Source organism: Spermophilus citellus (assembly GCF_964194105.1).
Source record: "Spermophilus citellus genome assembly, chromosome: 18".
Lineage (NCBI taxonomy): Eukaryota > Metazoa > Chordata > Mammalia > Rodentia > Sciuridae > Spermophilus > Spermophilus citellus.
Window position 1 is genome coordinate 43,407,132 of NC_138200.1, and position 17,841 is coordinate 43,424,972.

Genomic DNA, 17,841 nt, shown 5'->3' on the forward strand with positions numbered 1-17,841 from the left:
AGAGTGTCAAAGAGATATGTGAACTTTCCGTTCATGTGCAGCACCCTTGGTAATAGTCCAAAAGTGTAAACAGCCAAGTGTCCATCAGCACATGAGCCAATAAACACAGGATGTATCCATCCAATGGAATACCACTCGACCCCCAAGGGAGGGAAGTCTGATACATGTGACACCTGGATGAACCTGGAGGACATTACATTAAGTGAAATAAGCCAGTCACAAAATGACTCGAGTTGTTTCTTTTGAAGGGGTTTTTTAGAGTAGTCAAGATCCCAGAGGCGGAAGGTAAAACGGTGGCAACCTGGGACAGCTGTGAGTCAGGGAGGTGAGCATGGGAGTCGATGTTTAGTATGTTAGAGTCTCGGTTTGTAAAGATGAAAAACGTCTGGAGGTGACTTGTGGAGGTAGTAGTGCAACAGTGTGAAGCCACTCGCTGCCACCAAAAGGCACACTTACAATGGTTAGGATGGTTTGGATGCGCTCTTCCCAGCCCCTGGAGATGGTGTGGGGGCCCCAGCCTTCTTTCTCCTTGGGCCCTGCAGGAGCACCCCGGGCTCCCCACCCTCCTCTCCACAGTCTGCTTCGGGGCTGGGGACCCCCTCCTGTGTCACAGTCACAGCACCAGCTCTCTGGGGGCACCCAGATGGGGTCCCAACCACCTGCAGCCTGGCGATGTGTGTGCACAGGGACACCTCCGCCCCCAACACCCCTGGCCCCTCCAGAAGAAGCCCCCTGCGGCAGCCTGGGATCGTCCACCTGCCCAGTTGTTACCCTGGTTACCCTCAGCTGGAAGCCTTCCCAGCCCCCCTTCTCTCAGCTCCAAGACCCTCCGCAGTCTGGGGCAGCCGCGGGCCCCCCACAACTCCCTTCAGGGAGCCAGTGGCGTCCGATTACTCACAGGCCCCGAATGGGTCCACCTCGGTTAGGATTTTCTCTCTGTCAAGATCCTGCCTCTGTGCGCACCGCACTCCAGGCCCCAGCTCGCTTGCAACTCGCAGGGGAATCCTCCTCCCCCACCCGGCCCCAGCCACCCCTCAACCTCGGGGAGCCCCAGAACAGCGGCGCCGCCTGCTCGCGGGCGCCCCCTGGGGGCACCACGCGGAGTGCGCCGCATTACTCCCGGTAGATTGTTGGCAGGACCACGTCTCCGGTGCCTGATCAGCCTGCAGATCTAACTCCTAGTTTACAGGAAATGCATAGGATAAAGGAACACATTAGATGACTCACGGGAAATAACCAGATGAATTAAGAATGAGAACTTTTTTTAAAAAGTGGTCTTGACTCTTCAAAAGGTCAACACCTATAATCCCAGTGGCTCTGGAGGCTGAGGCAGGAGGATCGCAAGTTCAAAGGATCCTAAAGGATCCTTAGGGAGGCCCTAAGGAATTTAGTGAGACCCTGTCTCAAAATATAAAAAGGGCTGGGATGCGGCTCAGTCGTTGAGCGCCCCTGGATTCAATCCCCAGTACCAAAAGAATAACAATAACAATAACAATAAAAAAGATCATAAAAACGTGCAGGTGATCTAAAAAGAAATAATCATATGTAACACATGAATTTCAACTGGATCCTCATTCAAAAAATAAAAGCAAGAAGGGAAGGACGGAAGGGAGGAAGGGAAGATGAAGGAGGGAAGGAGAAGAAGGTATAAAATATACTTTCCAGCCCTCATGGTGGCACCTATCTGTAATCCTAGCAACTTGAGGAGGCTGGGACAGGAGGATTAAAAATTCAAGGCCAGCCTTAGCAACTTAGCAAAACCTGGTCTTAAAATTTAAAAACAAATAGAGTAAATAAAACTGGGAATATAGCTCATTGGTAAAGTACCCTTGGATTCAATCACCAATCCAAAAAGAAAAGGAAAAAAAAAAACCCTCTAAAACCATTCTAGTAGTAACTGGAGAAATTGGAATTTGAACTGGGTGTAAGATGACATCCACAAGTCATTGTTAATGTGAGGCGGAATAATAGCATCATGCCGTGCTTTTGTTCTAGGAGATGCGAGCTGACATATTCAGGGGCTCAGTGTGGAGCAGTCATCCCGTCCACTCTGCAATAATTTAGCCAAAAAAATAAAATAAATAAATAAAGATGAAGCAGATATGGAAGAACCTCACCATTGAGTCTCAGTGGTGGAAATACAAAAGTGCTTTGTACCATTCCTTCCTGTGCATTGTTTGAAATTTTCCAAACCAGATGTTGATTGGATAAAGCTTAACCTCTGCTCAGTTTTGGATTGAACCGTCCCCCCCCCCCCTCTCTCCCTCCTTTCTTGTTCCCCTGCCCCAGCCCCACAGCCTTAGTGCTCCCGAGGCCTTCTTCCTCCCACTGGGCTGAGCCCTTGGGGACAAGGACTTCAGTGTTTTTATCTCTGGGTCCCCATCCCATGACAGTTCCCCACACTAACAACAAACACTAACAGCTCCTGCAGTTTTGTGTCTCGGCACCTTAGAGATCTAAACCCACTTGGGCCCTCACAGTGGGGCCGGAGGCAGGTGGGGCAACCTTGAGGTTTGGAGCCCACACCCTGGAGCCAGCCAGCTGGGGCAAACCCAGACTCCTCCACTTCCTACTGATGATCTTTGGGAAGTGTCTTACCTTCAGCACATGCCTCAGTTTCCCTTCCACAAAACGGACTCTGAGAGCGATGTTTTTGCTTATACTTTGGGTTTGTTGGGATGATCACATAAAAACAGTGATTCTGGTGCTGGGCCTCAGACCTAGGCCCCATGCATGCTAGGCAAGCGCTGTACCACTGAGCAACACCCCAGTCTCGGGGAAAGCTCTTAAAATAGTGCCTGGAAGCCCAGTGTGGTGGCACACACCTGTCGTCCCAGCGGCTGGGGAGGCTGAGACTGAAGGATTTGGAGTTCAAAGCCAGCCTAAGCAATGGTGAGGTGCTAAGCAACTCAATGAGACCCTGTCTCTAAATAAAATACAAAATAGGGCTGGGGATGGGGCTTAGTGGTCGAGTGCCCCTGAGTTCAATCCCCAGTACCCCCTCCAAAAAAAGTGGCTGGCTTAGAGTCCATGTGATTTGTCTGAATAGGGCAGGGTACTGAGAATATCACACAGAAATAGTGCCCGGGCCCCAGCAGCTAATCCCAAAGCCCTCACTCTGTAACCACTCCTGTCTCCCCAGTGCTGGGCATCAACCCAAGGGCCCTGCAGGACCTGCAAGTGCTGTATCACTGGGCTACCCACCCCCGCAGCCTGGGGCCTACTCTGGGGCCAGAGGAACAAGGGCCTCTATTCCTGGTCCTTTATGAGGCCGGGCTTCCCGGGATGCCTCCCCTTCTCTTTCCTCCCTCACTTCCTTCCACCTTCCTCACCGCCTTCTCCTTCTGCTTTCTTCTCCTTCCCCCATTCCTCCCCCTCCTCATCCTTCCTGCTCTCACATGGCAGAGCATCTCCGTTTTTATCACCCTCTCTGGGACCAGTTTCTCCAGCTATAGAATGAGGAGTTGGAAGGTGCGAAGGTGAGGTTCCTGGATCTCTTATCTGCAAGGCCTGGGGCAGGTTCTCTGGGCGCCAGTGGACATTTGACCTCTACCAAGGGGGCTCCCCCAATTAAGGAGTGTCCAGCCTCTCGGCCTCACACCCCAGAGTGTCCATCTGTGCCTGGGTGGAGGTGACTGAAGACAGAGCGAGTCTCCCTGGCCACGGAGCGAGCCGTGGTCACTCTGCCCAGCCCAACCTGTACCAGCCTGGGACACTGGCTCCTAGACAAACTGGCTTTCCCTCTGGCTGTCTGCCCAGAGAGAACCAGCTCCACACAATCCCCTGCGGCCTGAGGCTGGGCCAGGCTCCTACTGCCCTGCCTCCAGAGAAGGCTGCGCTGAGGTGGGCCTCAATCCCCTGCCTGCTGATCCTGCCAGTTTCATGGAGAGGACACCTACAAGTCCAGAGCCAGGAAGTCCAGCCCCCAGGAGACTAACCAGACTTACTCCAAGACCAAGACTAGAAGTCCCAAAGAAGGCAGGACCTCTCCAGGACCTCTACAGAGTTAAGGAGTCACCGGGCAGGGTTGGCAGGGCATTTCCACAGACTGGCAGGGGACAGAGCAGGAGATGGATACAAAGCAAGAAAGGAGGCTGAGGAGCAGGAGGCAGGGAGGCCAGAGTCCTCTTCTCTGGCCCAGGCTGCCCCCTCTTCTCCCTGGCAGCTGGGGGGTGCGGGGGTGGGTTCTCCACCCTGATGTTTTGTAGACCTGGATGTTTCTGCCACTTCTCTGGACCTCAGCCTCCTCATCTGGCCATTTGAAGTGGGACTGGGTCATTCATTCAGCAAACACTGCATGGAGCACCTACTGTTTGCCTGACCCTGTGCTGAGCTCAGAAGACGACTGATGAGCCAGGTTCCCAGAGCTCACAATTTGGGGCTTGGGTTTTGAGGTTGAGGGCCCATCACAGTGTGGGAGGGATACCTCCCAGGCCAAAAGGGAGCCCGGGACATCCAGGTGGACTGCGGGGCTCTCTATTCGCCTGTCCTGCGATCCTTTCACTGATTGTCCAGTTAGGAAGGAGGACAAGGACCTGTGCTACCTCCCAGGGGAGGTGGCCTGTGCGCAGGGGAGGAGACACGCCCTTTGAGCCCTGGCAGGCCGGGTCCAGTGGCTCGGTGCCAGAACAGAAGGACAGGAGGACAGGAGGATAGGAGCACAGCAGCAGCCAGGACCCTGCCTGCCGCCCCTGGCCGCCTGTTCCCTGGCAACCTCGGAGGAATCCAGCCCCGGCTCCTTCCTCTCCCCTCCCACCGCCGCCTGCGGGGGCTGGGGGCGGAGGCAGCCGAGCCCCATTATAAAAAGCGACGGAGCTCCAGCGGCGAAGGGACAGCACTGAGCTCCTCCAACGCGGGCCCAGATCCTCGCCAGCCTCCGCCATGGCTCCGACGCCTCTCGCCTGGCTGCTGAGCCTGGCCACACTCTGCCATCTGACCATCCTAGTGGCTGGTGAGTGGGGCCTGGCCTCGCTAGCGGGCGGGGGAGCCAGCCCCTGTTTGGCGCCAGGACTTGACCCCAGGACCCCTGGCCGCTGCCTGGGGAGGCCCAGGGGATGCGCCGGAGGGGGCTGGGCACCTCCCTGGCCGGGATGCAGGGCTGCTCCTCCTTGGGGACAGATTTCCACCCTCCAGCGACTGTCCCTGCCTGGCCCTGTGAGCAACGTCGCTGCCTACAGGGGTGCGGGTGGCACAAGGGTTCCAGGTGTGTCTATGCCGGGAGGGTGGGGGCCAGGAGAAGCCCGAGGGGGCCCCTGTGGTGCAGGTGGGGGGCCCTGGCTGACAGTGGACTGGGTTTTCCCACTTAGGTTTAAAATGTCACCTGCAGTTTGGTCCCAGGCTGGCTCCTGCCCCAAAGTCAAGGGCCCCAGGAGTAAGGGAACCAGGGTCAGTGAAGGTCAAGGTCACTGCTGCTCACGGATGGGCTGGTTGCTCTAGTGGTCTGTAGCAGGGTTGACCCCCTCCAGATGGCCTACTCCTCCAAGCACAGCTTGGATTACGCTGTCACCTCCAGTCCCTTGCTTTCTGGAGCCCAGGACCTGGTAGGACCAAGTGTAGCCCTCCTACCTGATGTGGGTAAGACAGAGGCCCAGAGAGGTTTGAAAACTGGCCTGAGGATGCACCAAGGGGGACTGCAGAGGCCAAGACCTATGGGACTTGATGCAGGAGCTCTGCGCGCACCACCTCCATGGGCCACCTGTCCCCAGGTTGGCCCCCCAGCGGTCTGGCAGGTTAATGCTCAGAGAAGGTGAGACTCTGCCTTAGGAAGAATGAGAGAGAACCTGTGGCCTGGGTCCAGGATATCTCCATGGAGCAAACCCCACAGTGGGACAGGGGACAGGCGGGTGCATGGGCAGGTAGGTGGGGGTGGTGGCAGCCTACAGCTGTGGCTTCCTGCTATCTGAGCTGGGCCTGGAAGCCTGAGGTGTTTGAGGACATTGAGCATTGGAAGGTGAGGAGTCAGAAAGAAGTTCCTCGGCTATCACTTTGCTGTGTGTCCCTGAGTAGGGTCTGTTCTTCTCTGGTCTTATCCACTGCACCTTTAAAAATAGCTATTGCCTCCTTGGTAACGAGGCTGCAGTATCTATGAGGATATTTTGGAGAGGGAGGAGGATTACTTTTACTCAACTGATGTAGGTAATTCTATGCTAGGATAGAAAGAGAACCCCAGGGGCTCCTGGGGCTTAAAGACCAGCCGATTCCTGCCCTGATCTTGGTCACTGACATTGCTGGGCATCCTTTCAGCCTTTCTGAGCCTCTCCTATAAAACTGGGCATTCAACCCAGCCCACCCTGGAGGTCCCCCAGCAGGGGACTCAGGATTCATGGTTGCTGCCTGGCTGGTGCAGGGCAGCTGCGTCAGTTCCCAAATGTGGGTTTGCAGGGCTGTCAGGCGGGGAGCTTCTGCGCTTTATATAACAAACCTGCAGATGCAAGTCGGAGCAGAGGATTTTTCTCACCAAGCACTGACGCATTCACTCCCACTCAAGTCCCGACAAGAAAGAGGAGAAAAAAATCTGTTTTAAGCAGCTATAGTCCTGCCCCCCTGCTTAGCAGTTGGGGGTAGAGGGGGTGGGCAGGGGAGGGTAAATTCAGAGTGTCAGATCCAGGTCCCTGTCAAACTTAAATAAAAATTCCTCTAGTTCTCTGCTGGTTCAGGTTTTTCTATGCCACGTACGAAGCACTTCTTTTGGCATTTCTACCCTTTATTGCACAAATGTGGATTGGATGCGGGTTAGGTGAGCACCGTTCTAGATGCTGGGACCACATCAGTGAATGAAAGGGTCAAAAGTCCCAGCCCCAGTGTGCTGGAATGTAAGTGGACCGGACAGACAATATGCAAAATAAAAGGTTAAAAAAAATTAAAAACACTATGATTAAAAAAAAATAGAGGAGAGAAGAAGGTGTTGACATGTTAAATAGAGTCACCCTGTTAGCAGGGAACTGTCCCTGAGCAGTGCATTTGGAGTTTTGAGGAAGAGCCATAGGGGAGTGGGCCAGGGTAATGGTCCTTCATCATGGTTTTGCACCTGAGATGGAGGGACATTTGGCAATTTCTGGAGACTTTTTTTTTTCTTTTTGCTACTGGAGATTGAACCCAGGGGAGCTCTATTGCTGAGTCACATCCCTCGACCTTTTTATGTTTTTATTTTCTGTTTTGAGACAGGGTCTCACTAAGTTGCTGAGGGTGGCCTCAAACTTGTGATCCTCCTGCCTCTGCCTCCTAAGTCTCTGGGTGTGCACGACTGTGCCCAACTTGGAGACACTTTTGGTTATTCCAAAGGCCCCAATGTTTGTGGTTCAGGGTGCTACTGAGGTTTAGTGGGCAGAGACCAGGGGTGCTGTGACATCCTAAGCTCACGGGATAGTCCTCCTCAACAAAGAATCATCTGCTCCCAAATATCAGTAGGGTCGCTGTTGAGAGACCCTGCTCTAATGGCAGAATGCTTCAGACCTTAAAAAAATTGCTCTTGCTCACACCCTGCCTGTGAAGCTGTGGTTATCACGTCCATTTTACAGAGAAGGAAACTGAGGCTCTGAGAGACCCACGGAGGCCACACAGCTGAGCCAGGGCCCATGCCCTGTCTTCAGCACCTTGCCCAGGGACCCACACCGTGCCGCCTCAGAGGCCTCTTTGCAGGCCTGGAGGGCTTCTTCCAGGGAGCCTCCCTGATCTCCTGCAATTGGAAGTGGTCTCTCCTTTCTGTCAACCCCAGTATGTCTGTGGTATGTTCTGGAACATGGTGTTTCTACCAGGCGCCCATGGCAACCTAGAATACTGGAATGTCTGGGGACTGAGTGGAAAATCAGCTCCCCACTGAGCAGCTGTGTGGCCTTGGGCAAGTGGTCTAACCTCTGGTTCTCAGCTTCTGCATCTGGAAAACGGGGATAGAATATTCCTTTGCAGGGATGTTAGGAATTAACGAGTGCAAACGTGTATGTGCTGCATATAGGGTCTGACACACAGTAGGTGCTCAACAACAACAACACACACACAAAAACCCAACTGTTTTTGTTTTCTTGTGTGTGTTCACCTGTCCATCAGCCTAGCAGCCTTCTGAGGATGAGACTGGCCTTGTTTACCCTCCCTCCCCGTGCCTCCTAGCACCCAGCACAGGGTCTGGGGAGGGGAAGGAACCAAACTTTGTGGTTAACTGGGTACATATGGTGATTTGGTGTCAGTCCCATTTATTGGAACTGAGGTGCTGTCTTCAGTCCCAGCACCTGTGGGGAAAGAGCCTACCAGGGTTCAGGAGAACAGGACCCCCAAAAATTTGTATATCCTCAAAAAATTGGAGCAAGTGTCGGCTGCCTCCGGATGGGGGAGGGAGGATGGAGGGATGGAGGAAGGAAGGGTGAATGGCTGGGGAGGAGGATGGACCGTAGAGAGCAGGTGGGAGGGTGAGATGAAGGGAAGCTGAGCATGGACAGGTGGTAGGTGGGTGAGTGGGGGGCGGGCAGTTGGATGAATGGGGAATGAGTGGCAGGTAGATAGGTGGGTGGGGCTGAGCAGGAGATTGACAGGAGAGGGAAGATAGAGGGTGGGTGGATAGATGGGTGGGTGGGTGGGTGAGGGAGGGATGAGTGGGTGGCAGAGTGGAAGGGGGGAGGGATGAGTGGATAGTAGGTGGGAACATAAAAGAGAGATAGGTAGATGGAGACATCAGTTCATTCTGTGAATATTGAGTTCCCACCTTGGGCTTGATGCTGCGAAAAACTGTGACACCAAGACAGACAAGCTCCCTGCTGTCCTGATACTCAGTGGACAGTTAGTAGGGGGCTGGCTGGGTGACTGGTGGCATTATCTCTATTTGTAGAAACTTCAGCCCCCGGAAGTGAAAGGCCTCCCCCAGGTTAGTAACCCAGCCATCCTGGTGGGACCGAATGTCCTGCTGGCCCGTGGAGGAAGGTATGGGCTTTGGGGCAGAGTGTCTGTGTGGCTTTTCCTAGACGGAGTCCTCGGTGGCTTCCCCATCCTGGATGAGGGGGCTCCCCTCCCACCTGCTGCCCTGCTTGTCTTGTGTCACTCAGGGACACGGTTTTTCTGGGGCTTCCCCAGGACGACACCTACCACACCAGTTCAGGGGCTTCTGCCTGCTCCCCTCAAGAGACCCTAAGAGGCTGCTGCTGAGTCATTCTGAGGTCCCACTGGGGAAAAAGGAGGGTGACAACTCTGCACGGTCACTTTCACATCCTGTCTCCTTGCAGAGTAGAGCAGCCCCTCCTGTCTGTCCCAGGAAGGGGCTATTCCTGGAAGTGCTGCCCCTTTGGTGACCCAGCCCAGAGCTGCAGGCTCTGCCCACCCTCCCGCAGGTGGCCTGGGCCAAGGCTAAGGGGAGTAACGGGGCGAGGAGGCAGCAGATTCTAGGAAGAGAGAGAGTGTGTGTGTGTTGTGTGTGTGTGGTGTGCGCACGCGCACGTCCACTGTGTGTAAGTGCGTGAGCAGGCCGTGTTTTGGTGGAACCGAGGAACCAGCCCTGAAGAGCTAGCTCATATCAGGCCTGTCTCTCCACTCCACTGCCCTGGAAGGTTCTAGATGTTTGTAAAACTCTCCGGGGTCTTTGCTGCTGCTGGACATAACCTTGACCCAGATCTGAGACTCAAGCTCCTCCCCATTTTGACACCCATTTTCCCTGAGCTTCTACCAAACAGACAAAATTCTGCTGGAGATTAGGAGAGTGGGAAAGGCAGAATGCAGTGCAGACAATTTCAATGTTTCTATCAGATGACTGGGTTTAGTTACCCCACCGCTCCTGGGGTTCCACTCTGTTTCCTCTTGCCACGCACCATCTGCACCCCTGCCCGCCCTATCTGCACCTCTGCCATGCCTGCCCTTCTAGTTCCTTCTCTCCCCCTTCCTCTTCTTGCTCTTGGGACTCCGGATGCCTCTTTTCTTCTCTAGAACTCATTCTACAAAACAAAAGGGCACCTATTCAGCAGACCCCACCTTCTTAGAAGGCACCTGTTACCTGCATGTTTAAAAAGTATGTTATCTGACGGGCATGGTGGCACAGGCCTGTAATCCCAGCAGCTCACGAGGCTAAGTTCAAAGCCAGCCTCAGCAAGGGCGAGGCACCAGGCGACCCAGTAAGACGAGACCTTGTCTCTAAATAAAATACAAAATAGGGCTGGGGATGTGGCTCAGTGGTCCAGTGCCCCTGATTTCAACCCCCCCTCTCAAAAAAATTACAAAGTTCTTTTTATCTGGCACATAGCAAGTTTTTATTTTGGGTTTTTTTTTTTTTGAGGGAGGGGGTGTTTTGAGGGATTAAACTCAGGGGCACTCAACCCCTGAGCCACATCCCCAGCCCTGGTTTGTATATTATTCAGAGACAGGGTCTCACTAAGTTGCTTAGCAGCTCTCTTTTGCTGAGGCTGGCTTTGAACTTGTGATCCTCCTGCCTCAGCCTTCCAGCTGCTGGGATTACAGGCATGCACCACCGCGCCTGGCTAGATAAAAAGAGCTTTGTAAACAAGAATTTACTTCCCCTAGCCCTTACCACAGCCTTAGCAGGTGGGTGCTACAGTTGTCCCTATGTGTCATAAAACTCAGGCCTAGTGACATCAGGAGGCGGGGGCTGAGTCCAGTGCCTCAAAAGCCAGCTCTGGGATGGGTTTCTGGCTTAGGTGGTGTGGCAGAGGCGGGCTGGCCTGGGGATGGGAAGCCAGAGGCCATGAGTAGTCCTGCTGACCCAGGCCTCGTTGACACAGGACAGCACCACGGTGTGACGAAATGCAACATCACGTGCAACACGATGACCCGACCAATCCCCGTGAATTTACTCATCGGCTATTGGAAGAACCCAGAGTCCTGCGGCAGGCGCGCTGTCGTGTAGGTACTCTCCTCACAGCCCTCCCATGTGGGTCCCGGGCCTCCGGGTGGTCCCTATCTGCACCTGCGCACCTCACCCTGGGCTCCCACCAAAGGCCTCGGCAAATGCTCCCCTTGCTCCTGGGCTGCAGGCCACCTCACAGACCGTAATATCTGGGCCACCTGACCAAGGTGGGGAGTGGCTTCCTGAATGGCCCAGGGTGGCCAAGGGGCAGGGCTGTGGCTTGTGGCCTGCGGCAGCCACCCAGGGCTCATTGCTCCTGGGCTGCAGCGTGTAGTCCACAGCCCCCAACCTGCTGGGTCTTGAGGGAAGGAACGCGCGGCATCCCTACAGTGCACACTAGGCCCCAATAGACTGGGCACAAGTCCTGCCCTCGCCTGTGACTGGCCTGGTGGCCTGGTCACACTGCTTAACCCCAACCCTTGGCTTCCTCCTCGGTAAGATGAAGATGAAAGAGACAATGTAATTCATGGCTTGGCAGGATGCCTGGACCCCACAAGGATCATTATGGCCATTTGGTGGATGAGGGAACAGGGCCCTGCGGGACTTGGGAAGGGGTCAAGCTGATCCGTTCTCTCCCTGGCCATCCTGGTCACTTACTGCCCCCCACCCCAGTGCCCCTGTAGGTAACTGCCTAGCTGCTCAGCTCTGAGACCCTTCCACAGGGCTCTCTTTTGGGTCCTCAAGCAGCCTCAACCAGACCGCAGGCCAGGGACAGGAAATGGCCAGTGGCCATCTGTTGTCCAGGTTCTGCTCAAGGAAGTTCAGAGCTTCCTGCCCTCGGCCATGCAGCTCCTGCAAGGCTCAAGGTGTGGCACATGCTCCTGCCTGACCTCTCTGCTCGCTGGTCAAAGATCACTTCTGCCAGATGCCCCCAAATGATTATTTCTGTTTTCTAGGTAAAGGGGAATTGCGGGAGGGGATCATGGTGAGGATCACCCCGGTTTCCTGGACTTCTCTGGCTTCTCAGAACACCAGGGCTGGGCTCATCTGAGCCCCGGTTTCCTCATCTGGAAAATGGGGATGATCCTGGCATCTGGGTTGCCAGCCGGGTAGGAAGGACACAGACCATGGCACGGAGCAAGAGCCCCAGGCTGCTCCACGCTTTAGACTCAGGGGGTGGTCCAGCTGCACAGAGCTTCAGAGGAAACTGCAGAGCTGGAAGACACTCAGGACCCCACGGGCTCCCAGAAGGCCTTCAGCCTGAGCACACATGAGGAGGGGGAGGGGTCTGGTGGGTAGTGGCAGCCATGAAATGGGGGGAGAGGAACAACAGGGCTTTGAGGCATGGGGTCTTTTCCAGAGTGAGAGTCCCCACCACGGAGCTTCCTTATCACACACCTGACTTCAAAAAATAGCGGTGACATTCCCTCCCAATCAGGGAGAGCCCCTGCCTCCAGGGTGACGGCAGGATCATTAGCGTGGGTGACATTTTCAGCTTTTCCTGACTTCCTACTCCGGGTACTCCTTTTACATAACTTTGTTTTTTGCTTTTTTTTTTTTTAAGTTTTACCTTTTATTTTTTTTTTTAAACAATATAAGAAGTAGGGCCACCAACCTGGCCCCTTTCGCCTAGGACTTCCCTGGTTTAGAAAGAGAATGTCTTCCAACAGGATTTTTCTGGGGCCTAGGTCAGCCCCACTCCTGCTGCTGGGCATTTCTGTCTCCAGGCCCTGGTGAGGTTTGGTGGGCCAGGGGCGTGAGCCCGGGGCCCTCGGGCTGGGGAGCCAGGATGGAGTCTGCTGGCCTGCTGGGCCCGGGCAGCGCCCACTCCCACGTCCCCGGCTCTCTTGGTCTCTGGGCATCACCGGGTCCCTGTCTTCCTCCCTTGTAGCTTGGAGACCAAAAGGCACAAATATTTCTGTGCCGACCCAAAGGAGAAATGGGTCCAAGAAGCAATGAAGCATCTAAACCGCTCGGTTCAGACTCAAAATGGCGGCATATTTGAGAAGCAAATTGGCTCAGAGCCCACGATCACCCCAGCCACCACCGAGGGACAGTCCCATCCTGCATTCTCTGAGCCTGAAGCCACAGGGGAAGGCAATAGTTTGGAGGTGACGACTTCTTCTCAGGAGGCCCAGAGGTCCATGGGGACTTCCCCAAAGCTGCCAGTGGGGACGACGGACTCCTCAGGGTACAGGTCCACCCCGACGTCAAAGGCTCCAGAGGAAAGGCCTTCCGCTGGGCCAGGGAGCACTGAGCCAATGATCAGGACAGCTGTGGCCTCCACCACTGTTGCCCAGCAGAGCCAAACTGGGCCTGGCCTCCGGATCATAAAGGCCCACTCTGAGACCCACTCCACCCAGGTCCTCTCCACGGAGCCCCCCTCCACCCAGACCCCCGACATGTCATACCCAGCCCTCGAGGAGACCACCCTGTCTAAAGGCCAGCCCACATCGGGCAAGGGACAGACCCCTAGTCCAGAGACCTCTCCAGGGCCTGAGGAGATGAGTCCTGTTTCAACACCCTGGGGTGCGTCCCAGGACTCGGGGCCTGGAAAGATGACCCATGCTCCTGTGGTTCCTGTCTCTTCCGAAGGGACCCCTAGTCAGGAGCCAGTGGCTTCAGGCAGCTGGGCCCCCAAAACTAAGGAGCCCATCCATACCACCAGTAATCCCCAGAGTTTGAGTAATAAGGCTGTCCTTAACACTACTTTCTCTGGCCCCCAGGAAGCCACCCGAAGGCAGGCAGTGGGGCTGCTGGCCTTCCTCGGCCTCCTCTTCTGCCTGGGGGTGGCCATGTTTGCCTACCAAAGCCTCCAGGGCTGCCCCCGCAAGATGGCGGGAGAGATGGTGGAAGGCCTTCGCTATGTCCCCCGGAGCTGTGGCAGTAACTCCTATGTCCTGGTGCCAGTGTGAGCTGGCCACCTGCCCGTGTCCCGTTGTTTGATTCAGACAGCTGCCTGGGGACCCCCATCCTCATTCCCACCCTCACCCCAGGGCCTGGCCTGAGCTGGGATGATGGAGCCTGGGAGGCGGGATCTCCTGGTGCAAGCTGCTCGGCGCCCCCAGGTGTGGTCCCGGGAGGCCACCCTTGACCACTGTCAACCTATGAGGGACAGAAGGAGCGGCCTCCAACTCACCCAAACCCGAGAACCCTCCTCTGCTGCTGGCTGGTTAGAGGTTCCCTTGGACGCTGTCCCAGCCCCCAGTGAACAATTATTTATTGAACGCCCAGCCCCCTCTGACCCTCCCTGTGAGGACTGCCCTCCTCCCATCTCAAGATGAGTGACAGGCCAGGCCCTCGGTCCCCTCCCCAGACCTCTGTGTCTCTTGGCCCTGCTGCACTTGCCAGTCACCCCGGCCAGCTGCGGTGCTATCTCTCCCTGTCCCTTGTACAGAGCCCACCCCGCAACAGGGGCCGTGTCTTTCTTGCATGAGGCTCGTGTGGTGTCCCCAGACCTGATCTGGGAGAAGCCCCTGGCACCGTGGGGAGGGAGCTGAGGTCATTTAGTGGCATGGATGTTTTTCCTCCTGGGTCTCCTCTGTGCAGTGAAGGAACTTTGAGTTGGTGGCTGGGGTCCATTCCACCCACCCACCCACCCAGCAAAAGGAAGCGGGGATCGGGGTCCATGCCATGGCTGTACTGCTGACTCCCAGACTTCTGCGAGACCCTCTCCCCAGCCCCTCAATGCTGCCTGAGCCTCGTCCGCAGAGCACTTAGAGGGTCTCTGCCACTCCTGACTCCCGGGGGACCTGCAAAGGGCCGTTTGATAGTTCAGGTCCTGTGCTGTGGGTCCCCAAGTGGGCGCTGGCCTGGGGGACCTGTAGGAACAGAGGAAGCCCCTCCTTGTCCAGGCTCTGCGCTGACAGGAGGACCCGTGTATGTTGGGGGGGATGTCAGCCCCCACCCGCCCAAGAGGGGCCAAGCAGTCTGTGGAAGGTGCCAGGGAAAGTCCAGAGCGTTCTCTGGGTGTGACCTGAGGGCATGTGCAGGGTGGCTCCCTGTGGCGCACACTCCCAGGCTCCCTCCCGCCTCCCTCTCTCCTGGAGAGCCCAGCTCCCTGGGTGCTGTCCCTCACCTGGCTCCGCTGCAGGCAGGGCCAGGAATTCCCGTGAGGACCTCCAGGAGTCCTGTGTTTAGCTCTGGAAGGGACTGTGCCCTGGGGGAGAGGGGCGAGGGAGGGTGATTGTGACCACAAAGTCCTGGGTTCCCTTTTGGGCTGCTGGAGATCCTGGCAGGCCTGGAGGTGAGCTGTCCGGCTGGACCTGCAGACCTGGGCCTCTAGGGCCCCTGTGGCAGTTCACCCCTCCCCAAGACTGACCTTTGCTCTCTACTGAGGAGCCTCTGCAGGGCTGGGCTGCACCTGGTGGCTGCTCAGAGGAAGTCAACCCAGCTGGGCCATCTGCCCTTCCCCCGGCTTTCAGGAGCCTGGCCCAGTGGGCCTCGCCCCTCAGGTGGGCCTTGCCCTCAGGTGGGGACTCCTGAGGGCTCAGAGGGCAGGGTGGGGCGCACTCTGCGCTGGCTTCTTGTTGGGACATCCCTCCTGTGTAAGAAGGCTGCTGGACGAGGTCCCCTTGGCAGGACATGCACAGAGACACTCTGGGAAGGATCTTGAAGGAGTTGATTGATCTTTTGCTTTTTGACCCTCATTACCAATGTCTGTGCCATTTTGTATTTTATTAATAAAACTCAAAAGTCTTGTGAATCAAATAAGGGTGGTTTCTCTGGGGCAGGCCCCAGGGGGGTGGAACAGGGACAGGCCTCGCCCTGTATGGGCCTGGGAAGCCCTGTCTCCAGCCTGGAGCAGGGGACGGGAACTTTTACAACTAGCAGGAGGGAGAAGGGGTACTGGGGATGCAGCTTAAGGAGGGCTGGGCTCTGGCCGGGTCTATTCCGCCAGCTGTGTGATGCTGGGCCAGCGTCTTTACCTCTCTGGGCCTGTTTAAAAGTGCATGTGAGGGCTGGGGTTGTGACTCGGTGGTGGAGCGCTTGCCTAGCATGCATGAGGCACTGGGTTTGATCCCCAGCACCACATTAAAAAAAAAAAAAAAAAGGATGTGAGATGTCTTCTGTCTGGTAAGACTCAGAATCCTCTATGAAGCCCTACCCCAGGCCCCCTGAGCCACCACCCCAGGGACCCTGTTATCACCGTCAGTGACCGGGTGACTCATGAAGCAAACTGGGCTACGTTTTCCCCTTTACTACCTTGGTTCATTCCTGATTAAAACAAAGATTAATGAGGGTTAGAACATCTCAAAGGACCTAGGAGTCCACGGATGTGAGCCTCCTAGTGGCCCCTCAGCTGCCCCAGGTCAAGTCCAGCCTGTTGACAGACAGTATTTCACGGATTCTAAGAAGCATGTTTTTTCCCACGGTGACAGGTTGGGAATTGGAATTTGCTTTGCAATCAATGGCTCATCATAGCTTCATTAGTTAATTAGATATCAGGACATCCTACCATTAATAACATTTTTGATTCAATGCCTCATGGTATTTTTAAAAATCAGAGGCAACATTTAAAAATCAGAAATGCTCACGGGGATGGGACTCCTTTCCTATATCTTCTCAGTGTCATAGAAGATCTGGCCTCACAGGCCCACAGTCCCCCAGAGGGGCAGTGGGCAGGGGCCGCAGGTGGGGCAGGCCAGGGTGAGACCACCCCCTCTCCTTGGGTGCTTCAGTTACCACTGACTGTCTCTTTTCTCTTGTTGTTCTTTTTTTTTCCTAAAGCTGACTTCTCTTTTTTTTAAAAAAGAGAGAGTGAGAGAATTTTTAATATTTATTTTTTAGTTCTCCGCGGACACAACATCTTTGTTGGTATGTGGTGCCGAGGATCGAACCCGGGCCGCACGCATGCCAGGCGAGCGCGCTACCGCTTGAGCCACATCCCCAGCCCTCTCTTGTTGTTCTTATAAGATGATTTTCTCTGAACCCAAGTCTCCATCAAAAGTAGGTAGGTCAGCCAGGTGTGGTAGTTCATGCCTGTAATCCCAGCGACTGGGGAGGCTGAGGCAGGAGGATCATGAGTTCAAAGCCAGCCTCAGGAAAAGTGAGGTGATAAGCAACTCAGTGAGACCCTGTCTCTAAATAAAATACAAAATAGGGCTGGGGGTGTGGCTCAGTGTTCAAGTGCCCCCGAGTTCAATCCCTGATACCCCTCCCCTCAAAAAAGTAGGTAAGTCAAGGAAAGCCAGACCACGAGAGGCACCCAATTTCTTGGCCCTGACGTCCTCTGACCTCCACATCTTACTACCTACCAAGCCCCATGGAGGCTGGGTTTGCAGTTTCTGCAGGATTCTGTATTCGCTGCCCCTCTGCCAGAGGCAGAGGCCAATTTCCGCATGGCAGTGCTGGGACTCTCCCCTCTAGGTGACATGGGACCCTCCAACAGGCTCAGGAAGAGGCTGAGAGGGATAGACCTGGATTTGGGCTCAGAGCAGTTCCCCAGGGACCTGGCAATATTTGTGCCGTTTTCTTTTCTCTTTCAGTTCCAGGAAGCGATTCCCAGCTCTGTCCCGCGTCGGGATGGGGCTGTTGTTGTATAATGTCATGTGCAATAACTGTCACTGACTGACTGGGCCAGGTGCCGGGCAGTGTGCTAAGTTATCTATGTGCCCAAGGATGTGGGACTCCCTCAAGTTCACACAGCTTTTAAGCAGCTGAGCTGGGTACGACCCAAAGTCTTTTTCCAGAATTTGAATCTTAAGCGCTGTTTCTAAAAGTGCCACCGGCCGATTCTTAAAAGTAGAACCCTGTGGAATTCAAGCTCAGGAGCCGGAGTGGTGGGGGTGGGGGGGCCTGGGAACTGTCCCCTGGAGCTGCAGCCCCTGTTCTGCCCAGAATCACCCCCCACAACCTGGGCTCTCAGGTCCCTTGGTAGCTGCCCTTGGCCTCCTGCCCTTTCTGTTAGTTCCTCTTTGCTCTGCTCTGTCCTCTGTACATTCCCCAAAAGGGTGAGGCCAGGCAGAAAAACAGAAATGAACGGCTGGGAATTCCCAACTTCAGGCTGAACAACAAGGTCCTGGGGGATGGGGGGAGTGTGAGTGTGTGTGTGTGTGTGTGTGTGT

The 17,841-nt window shown here is 55.3% G+C and overlaps 1 protein-coding gene across 2 annotated transcripts in view; it reads left to right on the top strand.

The window, feature by feature from the left end:
• Positions 1-15,483, top strand: part of CX3CL1 (C-X3-C motif chemokine ligand 1) — a 93,065-nt gene extending 77,582 nt beyond the window's left edge. Inside the window, exons 2-5 of one of the 2 annotated variants that reach the window (XM_081274505.1) lie at positions 4,853-4,951; positions 8,816-8,851; positions 10,710-10,830; positions 12,666-15,483. In XM_081274505.1, coding sequence (XP_081130631.1) covers positions 4,882-4,951; positions 8,816-8,851; positions 10,710-10,830; positions 12,666-13,689 — 1,251 coding nt within the window. In that variant the 5' untranslated portion in view covers positions 4,853-4,881 and the 3' untranslated portion in view covers positions 13,690-15,483. The remainder of the gene's footprint in view (positions 1-4,852; positions 4,952-8,815; positions 8,852-10,709; positions 10,831-12,665) is intronic. The other variant, XM_081274506.1, reaches the window with a different exon arrangement.
• Positions 15,484-17,841: the final 2,358 nt, after the last annotated feature.